The sequence below is a fragment of the Silurus aristotelis genome (assembly GCF_946808225.1).
Source record: "Silurus aristotelis genome assembly, chromosome: 15".
Taxonomy (NCBI): domain Eukaryota; kingdom Metazoa; phylum Chordata; class Actinopteri; order Siluriformes; family Siluridae; genus Silurus; species Silurus aristotelis.
The window spans coordinates 19,412,872-19,425,418 of record NC_139588.1 but is presented as its reverse complement, the minus strand read 5'-3'; the positions used below and the strand labels follow the sequence as shown (position 1 = coordinate 19,425,418).

At 37.1% G+C, this 12,547-nt stretch overlaps 1 protein-coding gene across 1 annotated transcript in view; it reads left to right on the top strand.

The window, feature by feature from the left end:
- Positions 1–330: 330 nt before the first annotated feature.
- The window catches only part of pex7 (peroxisomal biogenesis factor 7), a 42,432-nt gene continuing 30,215 nt past the window's right edge, over positions 331–12,547 (top strand). The window contains exons 1-5 of the mRNA XM_083562549.1: positions 331–644; positions 1,465–1,522; positions 1,617–1,767; positions 2,216–2,293; positions 3,863–3,971. Coding sequence (XP_083418675.1) covers positions 539–644; positions 1,465–1,522; positions 1,617–1,767; positions 2,216–2,293; positions 3,863–3,971 — 502 coding nt within the window. The 5' untranslated portion in view covers positions 331–538. The remainder of the gene's footprint in view (positions 645–1,464; positions 1,523–1,616; positions 1,768–2,215; positions 2,294–3,862; positions 3,972–12,547) is intronic.

Genomic DNA, 12,547 nt, shown 5'->3' with positions numbered 1-12,547 from the left:
TATATATAAATGTTATATAACCAAGTGTAACATCCGGGAACTGGTTAATTGAGTAATTCATTTACTCTTGGCGATTTGCAATGATGATTTGTTTTTTATGTTTATATAAACATATTTGAAAATTCGTAAATAATTCATTAATGTTGTTCGCTTGTTTTGTTCATCTGACACACAATGCCGCTTTATAAACTCCTCAGCCAATAAACGTCCCGAATGAACGAATTCACCAATCAGCGCTGGATACTTGGGTTTAATCCCAATTCAATCCTTTTTAACTAGATAGTGCACTACCTAATGCGTTATAAACTATTGCCTTATAGTCTACATAGTGCGCATGTGTAGAAGGTACGCGGTATTTGTCTTCCCCCAGAACCAAAACACGGAAGTAGTAGAAAAGCATGTGAAGCGGTGGCTGGTTTTACATACACATACCGTGAAATAATAATATTCTGCAGTACGTGTTGTATTAGCCGGATAGCCTGCACTGGATATTATAAATCAGAGGTTTTCTGCATGTTCTTTGTGAAACAGAGGGAAGATGAAGTGGTTCCGATGTCCAGCTCGGCACGGTTATGCGGTGGAAATGTCCCCGTTTCTTCCCAACTCACTGGCCTGTGCAACAGCTCAGTATTTCGGCATAGCGGGTATTTAAAGTACAGCTTCAAGATACCAACGCCCTGCTCTTTCAGAGGAAAATAGATCAGACTTTACTACGTCCATTGACACAAAATTAATAGTTTCTAATTGCATTGTCAATCAAAATCACAGTATATGTGAACGTCTCTTACTTTGCACTTGAATACCTCTTTGTAATGATCATCAATGATCTCAAATGTTGAGCTATTTTATGAGTTGCTCAGTAGCTCCTAGTTTTATAACCACAATTGTCTGTATATGACTGTAGAAAGAACATTACTGATAATCACACACTCCAGTGCTCATGTTAGTTCTCACTCTACAGTGTTCTGTATTGATTAAAGACTATAATCACACTCTTAATGTCACCCAAATGAGGATGGGTTCCCCTTTTGAGTCTGGTTCCTCTCAAGGTTTCTTCCTCATAACATCGAAGGTAGTTTTTCCTGGTCACAGTCATCACGGCTGCTCATCAGGGATAAATGCACACCATTCACTTTAACTGTTGATTTCTGTAAAGCTGCTTTGAGACAATGTCTGTTGTGAAAAGCGCCATAGAAATAAACTTGACTTGCTCTTTCATGTAGCAGTTTGGTCCAAAAGGAATGTTGTGAATGCCATACGGTTCTAATGACTGTAAAAGTTCACTCGACATTATAGCAGCTGTAAATGTTCTTTCCCTCACCAATGTTCCTTTTATTCTCTAAACTAAAACGTGTAGAATAAAAATCAACAATAAATCAAGGACGATGTTCTGTGTTGATCATAGAAATCAGTATGTATGCTAAAACTTTATTTCAAATACTTAAATGTTGCTGGATGTTTCAGGATGTGGAGCGCTGCTAGTCCTGGAGCAGAGGGAGTCGGATATTGTGCTGATTAGAAGGTATAATCCATGCAAAGTTTTTCCGTTTCTGTTTATTCATAGTTTGATACAGTGCCTTTAACCATTTTCGGTGTTTTTTCACTTTAACGCAAAGCTTCGACTGGAACGATGGGCTTTTTGACGTGACGTGGAGCGAGAACAATGAGCATGTTCTGGTGACCGGAGCCGGTGATGGCTCGCTGCAGATTTGGGACACCGCCAACCCACAAGGTCCTATCAGAGTGCTGAAGGAGCATACTCAAGAGGTGAAATGCCTCATGTATAGGATTTGAGATGTGCGGTACACACTGCATAGAAACTGCATGTCAGAACGATTCAATGAATTTTTATTGGGGGCATAAAAGCAGCGCTGTTTCGACAGATAACAGTAAACAGAGTTCTTTCATTTCACTATTGCGATTGTAATTGGCCACACACAAAGAATACATAACGTACATTATTTGCGTTTTATTTATTATCTGAAAATATTGTCTGACATTAAACCGGTCCGTGGCGCAAAAAAGGTTGGGGACCGCTGTCTTATAGCATCAATGTATCGTTTTGTACTGAATGAATTTTCCACTCACTTCCCTTATGTTTTTGCCGACATTAAAAATGATGCTCTGCTGATGTGCTGTACAATCTGAATCCTTTGCTTTATAACATTTATATTGTGTGTGTATGTGTGTGTGTGTGTGTGTGTGTGCGCTGCAGGTGTATGCAGTAGATTGGAGCCAGACACGGAGCGAGAACCTGGTAGTATCAGGATCCTGGGATCACACAGCCAAAGTGGTGAGAAAGCTGCACAAGTCCTGACCTGAAGTTGAAATATTTGACATACATCACCAATCACTTACATCTGTAGAACACAATACCTGCTCACTTTTAGATCCTCATGCAACTCTGAAAGAGAGCTTTAATAAAGATCAGCAGTGAATGTACAAAAATATATTCAGATAAAACGCAAATGTGAAGTGAGAGTGTTTCGAGTGGTCCAGGTCTAGTCATTTCTTAAGGAAACATTTAAATATAAATATTTATCTTTGTACTTAGACATATTACTTGGTTAAATTTTAACATTTTAGAAAATCTAAATACTAAAAAGTAAATCTAGGAAATGTAGACAACTCACAAATAAACACACAAGCCATCGGGTGCCGCTTTAAATAAAGCATAACCTCGTATGTTTTCAGGTTGTCGAACGTTGTCTGGGTGAAAGTGAAGTTCATATAATTATTATAATTCTCCACCAGGGTTTTTTATTTCAATAAATTATTTTGCATAGTGTTAAGAAGACTGCTTCGACAAAAGAATTGGGACACTTGACTCTTCTAGTCATGTGTGGTTCTTCCCAACTCTTACCGCTCTGCATAGGATGCCTTTAGATGTGGTAGCATCTAATTTCTCATTCACTTAAACTAGGAGATGCTCCTGTGCACAATGTGAGCTCCATGAGAATACAGTGGAACCTCGGGTTACGAATTTAATTCGTTCCGGAACTTTACTCGTAACCTGAAAGGTTCGTATCCCGATACAAATTTTCCCATAAGAATTAACAGAAACTTCGGTAATTCGTTTTGGACAACCAAAAATATTACTTTAAAAATAAAAATAAAGCCAATATTCACTAATATTATTTACTTTTAATATTGAAATCATACCGTATAAAAACATATAAAAACATATAAGAGAGAAAAACATTATCTTTACTGGGTACTTTACCTTCGAGAAGACTCGCTGCTGGCATGATGGAATCGACGTTCGTAGAAGGGGGAGGAGGGAGAGTTATAGTTTGGAAGGAGAATCTCCTTCCATTATGATATCGGACAGACTGTCACCCCAATCATTGTCATCACTTAACTTTCTTTTTTTAGATTCGTCACCTGAATCATTGTCATCACTTCTCTTTTTAGATTCACTTTGCTGGGTGGCGATACAAAAAGAACCAACTTGCATGCGATATTTTGGGGCGCGACGTTCGTATGTTTGTATCCCGAAATTTTGTTCGGAACCAGGGGCAAAGATTTTGACGAACTGCGATTCGTAACCTGAATTATACGTATGCCGGGGCGTTCGTAACCCGAGGTTCCACTGTATACTGTATATGGGCTGAAGTGGAAAATCTTCAGTGGGTTGTTGTAGAGCTCTGATCTCAAACCTACTGAACACATAGGAGATAATTTATACTCAAATCTATAAGCACCCTGCAAAATCTAGTGGAACATCTACCCTGAAGAGTGGAAGTTATCATTACAGCAAGTAGTATTAATTATTATTACACTTCAGCCCAATTGAAAAGGTTCAATGTTTTGTATGCTGTGAAATATACCACAGTAAAATGTCTGTCTGTCTGTCTAACAGTGGGACCCAGAGTGTCCTCAGTCCTTGTGCACACTTCAGGGTCATGAGGGAGTTGTATACAGCACCATCTGGTCTCCACACATCCCAGCCTGCTTCGCTTCAACTTCAGGTAAGTGCGGTTTTGGCATTGTTAAATTTTTTGCACTTTCTCCAACAGTGGTGTCAAGTATTTGTGTAAATGTACTTCCTTACTGTACTTAAGTACTTTTTTGGCTGCTTTCTAGTTACTGAGTATAAAAGATATAAGCAACCTTTAGTCTCTACTCAACTACATTTTGTGATTCAGTATTTGCACTTTTTACTCTACACTACATTTGAATGGATTATGAGCGTTACCAATTACATTTTGCAATCAGTCAGTCAGCTCTGGGTATTTGGTTTGACTTTATCTAAAATCGTTTTCTGTAATTAAATTTGTTTATTGAATATTAATGGTTCTACTTTGAGGCATGATACTGTAATGTTATTTGTTAATTGAAGATCCCTTTTTGAAATATTGTTTTTTTGGCGACTTGTTTGCTCTTCGTTCATTACGACATGCTGAACAGTCTGTTGTGTTGTTGGTTAATGCACTTCTGATGTGGAGAGTTTGATTTGTATTTTGGGAAATAAAACCTCGAAATCAGCCATTTTTATCTTTTCACTAACATGTGTCTTGGTGTTGAGGATTGGTGCGTCTTTGAGCCTACGCTCGATACTGTTCAAATCAAAAACTATATTGGAATTAGTGACTTTTCACTTATTGTGTAGTTTTGCAGTAAAGTATATATACTTTTAATCAGGTATGACTTTTAGGTACTTTTTATAGCTCTGGGTACCCAAATAGTACTTACCTAAAGAAATAGCATTGTACAGTACAATGTAAAAACAGGAGCAGCAAAATGGCATTGTATAAATGCAGATATAACAAACAACCCCTTGTTCATTTACAAACACAAATACTGCTGGAGATGCATGCATGTTGTAAAACACCAATAAATATATAGAGTCAGAGTTTGGTTGAAGTAAAGACTGAGGGAGAATGAACTCAATTTATTTTTTTCTATCCAATCTACGAGTTTTATTTTAGAGGCATTCGAAGTTAATGGTTTGCCATAAGAATGGCAATATGCAAGTAATAAAAACTAGAATCTGTATAATTTAAACCATCGGAAGTCAGTGACACAAGAGCTTGTAGGCATTTGGATGGTATTTGTCTGATTAGGACAGATGTTGGTGTTTATAGGCCCCAGGAGCTGCTATTAAATATGATAGGGAGATCTAGATTTTTTAGGATCAGGGCCTGTGATTACAAGGAATAATAGAGATGTAAATGTGTAGTATAATGAATCGGGATTTTTAATGCATCATTTCTTGAAGATGGTCTGAGCGCTACCAAAAGATACTAAAAGAAAAGACTGAAAGAAATGCATAGTAGAAATACAATAGAAGATACAGTACACTGAGCAACCCCCCCCCCCAACACACACACACACACACACACACACACACACACACACACACACACACACACACACACACCATTTCTTTGTTTCTCTCTCTCTCTCTCTCTCTCTCTCTCTCTCTCTCTCTCTCTCTCTCTCTCTCTCTCTCTCTCTCGTTGTTTTTAATCTCGCAGGAAAACATTCCCGTGCAAAAGTATTGGGACAGCCAGAGCAGGTTTTTATTTATTTATTTAATTTATTATTTAAATTTTTTTTGCTATACACTGAAGGCATTTGGGATTTGGATCAGAAGTTACTTGTGAGACGATAAATCAGAATTTGGCTTTCACTCTCTGATAACTGCATCTTGTTCTGTTTTCACTTGGAAGTAACCACCCAATTTTCAGTCTAAGCAAAAGTATTGGAATGGATTGCACTGAAATACAGTGCTGTGCAAATGTCTACACCGATCAGCCATAACATTATGACCACCTACCTAATATTGTGTTGGTCCCCATTTTACTGCCAAAACTGTCCTGATCCGTCGAGCATCAACAGCATTTACTTCAAGTTGGATTGGACCACACGAGCCAGCCTTTGCTCCCTACGTGTATTACTGAGCCTCGGACCCCATGACCCTGTTTCTGGTTTATCACTGTTCCTTCCTTGGAGCACTTGTGATAGATACTAATCACTGCAGACGAGGTAACAGCCCACAAGATCTACAGTTTTGGAGATGCCTGACCCAGTCGTCTAGACGTCACAATTTGGCCTTGAGCCTAAAATCCTTACTCTTGCGATTTTTCCTGCTTTTAATAATAAATACATTTTTTACACAAAAACACTGTATATATGTGTAATATTATCCTATATACCTAGGATAGAGCTAGTGTGTTTGAACTTTCCATCTTTTATAAGGTCCTGGGCTTCTGGAATTTCTTAATGGACACGTTGGCATTCATGCAGAAGTGCTTTACAGTAATCTAATTAAGCTGCAGCAGACACCAAATCACCAAAAACCATTAAATTCAGTAATAAAAAAAATACAATAAAAAGGAATTTCATTATCAGATTAGAGTGACGGTGCTCTGAAGCCTGCTGTAGCGAAACTTCACTTCATGAGGACACATTTAATTTAACTCGAGGTATTTGAACACAGATAATCTTTGATAAAGTATAGGAACTCTTTACAGCACACTACTGGTTATTTTTATATAGTCAATCTTTCTTGCATTATCAGAAAGCATTATTTTATTCCACTTGGCCAAATCATCAGAAGTTAATGTGTTTACACTAAAAGGTTTGAAATTGACTGATCATATGATAAAGCATGTGCGTTTGGTTAACGTGCGTTTGTTCAGTCACCAAGCATCATTCTGATTTTGGTTCACGTCAAAGCCTGTCTTAATTAAAGAGTTGATTCACTGATTCTCTGCATTAGAACTAGACTAAGATTTTAAGTCGATTCCACACATCGAAAATGATTCGCACAATCAGGCACACATGAAAAACAAAAATAATTTCACCTCAGAGAGTTTCGGGCAGCGGAAATTTATTTTCCATATATTTTTTATTTCTTTGGCTGGAATTAAACAAACGAATGCACATATATGCAGTTAAAGAAATATGATACTATATTATCATATTATATTATGATATTATTATAATATTAATATTTTATTAATGCAATTTGATATAAATTTCATATTGATATATGAATTTTTATATTAATATTTAATTTATATTTTTATTCATTAATTTTGGAATTTTCCTATTTTATGGAACAGTTAAAAAAAAAAGCGTTTTGTTGCAAGCGGTACTGTGGTGCTTATATGACAAATAAAATGTTAAATTGTATAAATTAATGCGTAAATAATACGTTAAAGCAAATTAATGTTAATGGCACTGATCAATAAATAAATGAATGAGGCGAAATGAAAACCTTAAACGCAACACAAATTAATTTGACATAGATATAAAAAAATAAACTCGACTTAAAAATGATTTTTAATCACTAAACATTTGTTTCACTGATACGCCAAGTCTCAAATTATGCAACAAATTCCGCCAATGGTTCACACGTCCGGCAATTGAAATCGTCCGTGTGGAAACGTAGCAAAAGTTGCCATGATGATTTACATCTTTTAGCATTACCATTATTTTTAAAACATTTACAAGAATATTTGGATTTAATGTTGAATATGGTTTTACTACTAATAAACATTCTTCCATTAGGGGTCGCCACAGCGGACCATCTACATGTTTGATTTGACACATGTTTTTACGCTGCCCTCCCCATTTATCCGGGCTTGGGACTGGCACTAAGACTGGCTGGGGTTGGTTCCCTGACCGGGGATCGAACCCGGGCCGCAGCGGTGAGAGCGCCGCATCCTAACCACTAGACCACCAGGGAACCCTATTCATTGATCCATAATGGGATTTCTTTTCGGCTTCTCCCGGGGTCGCCACAGCGGATCCTCCGCACGTTTGATTTGGCACATGTTTTACGCTGGATGCCCTTCCTAACGCAACCCTCCCCAATTTATCCGGGCTTGGGACCGGCACTAAGAGTGGCTGGGGATGGTTCCATTGATCCATAATAAGTTATCTAAATAGTCACTCGTCTGAGAACTTCTGCACTGAACTTTTCACCAGTTTTATATTTTGACCAGCAGAGGGCTTCAATGGTGCCCTACAAAGTCAGTTTATAGAGTAACCAGGATTTCAGAAGTTAATTGTGCTCATGGGGGAGTGGTGGCTCAAGCGGTTAAGGCGCTGGGTTGCCGATCGGAAGGTCTGGGGTTCCAGCCCCGGTATCGCCAAGCTGCCACTCTTGGGCCCTTGAGCAAGGCCCTTAACCCTCTATGCTCCGGGGGTCCCTTACGAGGGAAATATCAAGGTCCGTGACGTCGGAGTGACGTGGGGCCGCCTTCCCGTGGGCGCACCACCTGCAGGAGGGACCGTAAGGGACGGTGCTGTGAGGATTGGGCAGCAGTCGAAGGCGGGGGCCTGCTTAGACTGCTGCCCCCGCGACCCGAATTACGGATAAGCGGGAGAAAATGAATGAAAGGATGAATGAATGAATTGTGCTCATCAGTGACATGGTTCATGTTAAAATGTGGGATTTGGTCCAATAGGTTTTGATTAATCTACAAAAATGGCTTGTATAACGTCGACGAAATATTAAGCAGCTTTGACAAATGAAGTTTTGATGCAGCCTACATGGTTTAATCAGAAATATATAGTAACGTGTAAACACTTTATACATTCAGTAAAGTACTATACGTAAGGAGAAGACCAAGATGAATGAGAACTGTTTCTGTGATGTTAAATGATGGCAATGTGAATCACAGTTTGGTGCAGCTGTAAACTGTAGTGCAGTAGTTTTCCACCAGTTGTTTTTGAGTATTCAACATGAAAGTTTTTTGCAATTCCATACTTAAGGTCAGTATTTTGGTGCAAGTTATACAAAAACCTGTGCCGTGAGTTGCTAAATTGAATAAATCCTATCTTTTTTTTAATTTATTAAACGGGTTATTCTTTTAAGGGAAATATGAAAAACTATGTATGTTATCAAAAAGGAGAGCACTTGGCATTGTGTGTGTGTGTGTGTGTGTGTGTGTGTGTGTGTGTGTGTGTGTGTGTGTGTGTGTGTGTGTGTGTGTGTGTGCACGCACGTACTTCTTGAGCGAATCACAAGGTTCTGTCATCGTGTGCTAAAGTTGTTCAGCTCCCAGCTGCTCTGTTCTGATCTTATCAGCTCACACAGAGAATCTGCAGCTCCTGCGCTTCAGTACCTCACTGTTTCACCCAGAGGCTATGTTCCAAATAAAGCAACACACAACCCTGCCGAGCATCGGTGCTTCAGAAATAAAGCTCTCAACGCCTGTAGAGCAGGAGGAAATAACTGCAAACAATTTGTCATTCTTTAAAATCTAAACAATTACTTGTGTTCATGAAGTGTGTGTGTGTGTGTGTGTGTGTGTGTGTGTGTGTGTGTGTGTGTGTGTGTGTGTGTGTGTGTGTGTATATATATATATATATATATATATATATATATATATATATATATATATATAACTATAGTTATTGACAAATTGTGAATTTTATTCGGGGGTTGTGAATGGTGATGCGAAGGGGTGGCGAATTTCAGGTAACTTTACAGAAATTTGGGGGAATTCCAAGTTCTCAGGAATTTACGGGAATTTATGGGAATTAATTAGAAATTAGAGAAAATGTATATAAACTGTATCATATACAAACATAAATATAAACGTTTGTTTGGTCATAAGCTGATGTGCATGCACATTAATATTTTAAAACTGACATTTTTGACTTTGATTTATTCGTGATTACACACAGCACAAGAGAGTTTTAAACATCATTTTATGTAATATTTATATAATTTACATTCAAGAATTATATAAATTTGTTAAAAGAAATGTCGTATGTTATGGAGGAATTCCCAGTGCATGTAGGGGGTGTGGCCTGAGTAGTCCTGCAGTAAGTGTGCTGTGTGCATGTGATCGATGAAACTCCACTGAAATTGCATTCAATCCGTTTTTTTTTTTTTTACCAAAATGATCCTGCAAGCTGCTTTTTATCAACTACATTTAAGTTAGCTGTTACAGGCAAAGCTGCAATTTTGTAAACTCCAGGTTTATTCCTATTAATTCCCATATATTCCCGTTAATTCCCATGGAACGTTCCCAGAATTTTGCAACCCTAGGTGTGAATTATTTATATACATGCAGTGAGCAGTATATCATCGCTTTTTTTTTCCTCTATTAACTATATACGCACTACATAACCTGAGTTATATGTGGCACAGATTCTACAATTGGTTGAAAACATAAATTGGGGTTAGTTGATTTGCATTTTCACCTGAAAGGTGTCGATGAGAAAGGTCAGAGAGGAATAGAGCTTACAGAAAGGCAATGGCAAGTTAAACAGCCGCTCTTTACAGCCGTGGTGAGCAGAAAAGCATTTCAAACGCATATTCTAACTATGATGGGCAGGTGAATAACAGCATTCAGCTCTTACAGCTCACTTTAATGTGCAGTCACTGATAAAGTTCAAAGTGAATACATCAAGGCACACGTTTTTGCTTCTGCTCTTTTTGAATCGTCCAGACTTTTGAAATCTAGCCACAATGCTACACTCTGACACAATGATAAAAAGCTCTTTTCTTTCTTATTAAAATAGGAGCGCCAGAGCCATAAACACGTGTGAAATGAGAGATGTCTGGAAATCAATGCCCAGAGCCCCGATGCTGAAACGACGCTGAATTTGATCACGCGGAAAAAGCGTTTGCTGATGCAGCGTTTTATAAAGGTTACAAACATGCTGTAAAGCCCGTCATAAAAAAACAAAACACACTCTATGCTGCTCTATGCTAGTGTGGTGTAGTGCTTTAGCTGGGTTTCAGGTTGTGCTATGTTGGATTAATGTGTCTCTTTATACTGGGGAAATGATTAATTATAAGAATTGATCGGTGCATCAGTTGTGTGAGGAACATGCATGATTTATTTTTGTTCTATCTTTCAAAAAGATCAATACAATTATGAGGTATAAGTAATTTTATCATTAGGATGTAGTAAATCGGATTTGAGGACAAAATGATATAGATATTTTTTTTAAATACCAATTAATTTTTGTTTAAGCATGTTTATCTCTAATAAAGTAGAAAAGGTAGTGAAAGTAGTAAATAATCACATTTTGTATAGTTTTCCTTTCTATGTTGAAGTAAGAATATTTAAAAATAATGTTATTTATGATCATCAAAATTAATAAATTACGCTTTTTTTTTTTTTGCTTAAAATATTAGTAGACATCGAAGTAAAAAAAAAAAGAAAAAAAGAAAGAGATTCAATCTTTTATATTCTGGAGTAATTCATAAAATTTATATATAATATACATCAGGAAGAATTTATGCAATTAAAATTGTAAAAAAAAAAAAAAAAAAAAAAAAGCAATATTCATAAAAAACAGACTGACATCTAATAATAAACACACGTTTTTTTATTAAATGTTTATTAGCATATTCAATTTTTAGTAAAACTTAAATACAAAACTGATGCAATCCCAAATCTGATTGGCCAAGAGGTGTTGATTAATTTTCAATAACATTGAAGCATTGGTGAATAATTTTTGCATAACAGCATAGTGTTTAACTTTTACCACAGCCTTTTATTAATACTGATATTTATTTCTTAATAATAATGAAGGACACGTCACATTTGAACAATTTATGGTTCGATTTTACAGGTGAGATTAAAAGTCCATCCTTTACCAACTTTTCTATCACTCTGGCATTTTTTAATAAACCTTGACTTTTCCTTTTACCGAGAAACCCGGAAAGCGTAAAATCCTCTGGGCTGAAGACTTTCCTGTGCTGGTAAACTTTACAAAGCTCTTTCCGTAAATACTTCGTTCACAAACGGTAAATAAATGTCTCCTAACAAGAAATGTCACTACAGCAATGATTATAGGATTTACAGCTTTAGATTATGTGGCGTGTTTGCGGTACAATGCTAAAGGGCTAAAAGCATATATGTAAATGTACATACACAATTTCTTCATGTTGGCAAAAGGGGTATATGATGAATACAAAACAATAACACCATGTCATTAGGCCACTCAGTGTTTAATCATGTATAATGTGCTTCCTATAACCACATGTACCAAGTTTTTTTTTTTTACATATCGAGCTTGATTTTATAACAATCTTTTAGAATTGTTTGTATGTTCATCATCATCAGTGAAAAAAAGAAAGAAAACACTCGGATAAAAGTGTTATTCTAACTATTTCACATACATGAGTAGTGTTTCTTGGATTTGATGGTGGAGAGAGAAATAGAGTTCATATCCCCCCCCCCCCTCTCATCCACATCCTGCTATAGCAACATCTGGATTTTACCTGGACAGGAGTACTTAGCAAAGTAGATAAATTAACCCCCTAAATGAGTAATCACATATGACCAGCAACATACTTCACATGTTCAACCAACCAAAGTTTGAAACCAATGTTACCCATTAATATGCATTAAACTGGTTTCCTGGTACATCGAGCAAGCACTCACGTGCGTTAAATGTGAGCCCCTCCTCATTGGCACTACCATGAAATTACTTTCAGTTCTTTACTCAAAGATAAAAGAGCACTTTAGGCTGGAGGTTCACACCTCCGATTTCAGGAATGTGGCCCAGAATGAGTTTCTCTCGCCAAAGGGAGAAAAGCTGAATGTTTGCATTTACCTCAGGA